This window comes from Bison bison, unplaced genomic scaffold (genome assembly GCF_000754665.1).
Source record: "Bison bison bison isolate TAMUID 2011002044 unplaced genomic scaffold, Bison_UMD1.0 scf7180017864378, whole genome shotgun sequence".
NCBI lineage: Eukaryota > Metazoa > Chordata > Mammalia > Artiodactyla > Bovidae > Bison > Bison bison.
Genome location: NW_011494950.1, coordinates 1131057 through 1134131, shown reverse-complemented (window position 1 = coordinate 1134131; position 3075 = coordinate 1131057). Strand labels below are relative to the sequence as shown.

At 43.0% G+C, this 3075-nt stretch overlaps 1 protein-coding gene across 1 annotated transcript in view; it reads right to left on the bottom strand.

Annotated features, from left to right (window-relative positions):
• Positions 1 to 6: 6 nt before the first annotated feature.
• The window catches only part of CDC20B (cell division cycle 20B), a 64906-nt gene continuing 61837 nt past the window's right edge, over positions 7 to 3075 (bottom strand). Inside the window, exon 12 of the mRNA XM_010857158.1 lies at positions 7 to 107. Coding sequence (XP_010855460.1) covers positions 7 to 107 — 101 coding nt within the window. The remainder of the gene's footprint in view (positions 108 to 3075) is intronic.

Sequence of the window (3075 nt, the reverse complement as noted above, 5' to 3'; positions counted from 1 at the left end):
TAGTGACTAGCAGCAATTCCATATGCAGGCTGTGCCATCCGCTGCAGCAGAAAAGACTCGCATCTGGTCTGGACTCAAAGCCAGGTGTAGCACTCGGCCTCGGTGGTCTGTGGGAAGACAGACAGACAGCTCGTGTTCCACGTGTCAAGGGCTGTTGCCTAGGACTGGGAAGCAACCTAAGCTGGGGGCCATGAATCCCATCCCAGGATAAAGGGCTTCTCCAAACACCTACCACATTCAGGGCTGGCGCTCCCACTGCACCTTTGCCAAGAAAACAGTCAGCGTGGGCTCTGGGGAACACCCTAAAGTGGCCAAGTTCTGCTTCACTGTTGCCCCTTCAGGGTGTTTCCCCTTGTATTAGATCCCTAGGGCTGCTGTAATAAATTACCACAAGCTGCATGGCTTAAGACAACGGAAATATATTCTCTCACAGGCCAGAAGTCCCAAATCAAGGGGTTGGCAGGGCCGGCTTCCTCTGGAGACTCCAATCCCTGACTCTTCTGGCTCTGGCAGCTGTTGACCATCCCAGAATGGTGGCCACATCACTCCAGTCTCTGCTTCCGTGGTCAAGTCGCCTCCACTTTTGTGTCTGTTCTCCGCTGTGTGCCTCTTATAAGACACTTGCTGTTACATTTAGGGCCCATCCGGATAATCCAGAATGATCTCATCTCAAAATCCTCAACTTTAATTACACCTGCAAAGACCCTTTCACAAAATAAAGTTCCATTCCCAGGTTCCAGGGACTTGACTTGGATAGCTCTGAGGGGACCAGCTTTTAGTTCCCCACAACCTCATGCCTTCTACCATTATTAGTTCTATCTTCTCTACTCCACCAATTCCCAGGAATTCCCTTGGCCATGTTCCTACCACACACCCCATCCCTCTTCTTATCCTCCCCTAAAAGTAATCCCTTTAGGATATTGGTTTCAAGAAGCTAATCAAATAAACTCATGCAGCTTCATGGAAAACGACACAAAAATCTGTCCCACAAAGCAAACATAAGTCTTTGTGTGAAATTCTGAGGATAATAACCCTCTTTCCAACTGACCATTTCTCAAAGAACATTCTGTGGGACAATAGTTTTATATGAGGTTGTTAGGTATTTAAAAATGAAAAGAGTCTTTAATAATCATGTTAATTTGAGAACTCCAAGTTAAGGAAATTAAACAGGATTCCTTATTTCAAAACTGCTATATGCATTATAGGGCTTCCCTAGTGGCTCAGTAGGTAAAGAATCTGTCTGTAATGCAGGAGACTCAGGTTTGATCCCTGGGTCGGGACGATCCCCTGAAGGAGGAAATGGGAATCCACTCCAGTATTCTTGCCTGGAGAATTTCATGGACAGAGGAGGCTGGTGAGTTACAGTCCATAGGGTTGCAAAGAGTTGGACACAACTGAGAGACTAACACTTTCATATGCATTATAAATATTTGGGAGAAGAGGCTATAATAGGCAGCATTTCTGAAACTTATTTGGTCCTTTTGACTTGAGCATCTTAAAGGACTAATGTTCCTCAGAAAATATTTTGCAAAACCTATCCTAATCCAACAATTCATGATCAAATCTTTACACCAAAATAGACAAAGCTGACTCCATGAAAGAAAGCTGGGACTAGGACAAAGTAGGAAAGAAGGAGGGGGATATGTTTCTGAATAGGTAGGTATTTGGGGGCACAAATAAAATCATATGAGATGGGTGGTCACCCTCTCATAGAGCAGTACAGCTTACAACTCAATTGAGAGCTGGAATTTCAGAAATAATCTTGTTCTCTGACACAAGATTCTCAAGAGCAAGGAGTGTAGCTACACTTTCCACTCCTAAAGGAGACATTGCTTAGATACTTAGGGCTTTTTCCACCTACACACAGAACTCCCAGTGCTCCCCTTCATGCAAACACAGACACACAACACACAGAGACACGTCCCCAAGGATACATGGGATTGGCCCTAGGCATGTTGGTGCATAAAAAATGTTTAAATTCATTGATATAACGCCATCCTTTTAATTTAGAGTTGAAGAAAAACTTTAAGAATATCAAACGCTTTGTTCAAGGTCACACAGCCGGTTAATGACAGAGCCAGAACTGGAATCTAGTTCAAAGCTTTAACTGTTTACCATGCTCCAAACCCAGCATAAAGAAGAGATTCTTTTTCTACTAAAGGCCAGTATCCATTATTATGCTGGGAAAGATTGAAGACAAAAGGAGAAGGGGTGGCAGAGGATGAGATGGTTAGATGTCATCACTGTCTCAATGGACATGAATCTGAGCAAACTTTGGGAGATAGTAAAAGACAGAGGAACCTGGCATGCTGCAGCCCATGGGGCTGCAAAGAGTCAGATAGGACTGAGTACGTGTGCGCGCGTGCACACGCACACATACACACACAAGCCATATAAATGAAAAACAACTTAATTTAGTTAGGAAAATATAGATCATTATACCAATGCTTTAAAATTAAACCTAAAAAGAAAATTGTATTCAATAAATATCAGATCAGATCAGATCAGATCAGTCGCTCAGTCGTGTCCGACTCTTTGCGACCCCATGAATCGCAGCACGCCAGGCCTCCCTGTCCATCACCAACTCCCGGAGTTAGTGATAAATACTCATGCATTCTTTATTATGTGCATTAAGATGAAAAGGAAGGAGGGAGAGAAAGTGGAAAAAGGAATAACAGGGGGAAAGTCCCAAATCTTTTATAGAACAGACTTTGAACAATATCTTGACTTAAAAGATGGACAGCTACTTCCAGAACTTGTTAGGAAAATGGCCTTTGGATGGAAACAAAAGCATTACTGAAATACTTCTTTCACATTCACAACAATCTTAGTTTACTAGATAGAGGGAAATGCCACCTTATTTCAGATGAAGTTCTTTAGAATTTCCATCCCCACGTTCCAAGAGAACTGTTACTGAAAGCATGGAAAGGTTGGTTTTCTTTATGCAGCAACAGCCATAAATGAGCCCATGCATTGATGCATGTGTGACGAACTGATGGAACTTAGTCAAAGGCCAGATCTCACTTATAAGCCAGAAAGTCAGCTACCACTGTTTCAAAGCTTAGAAATTATAGC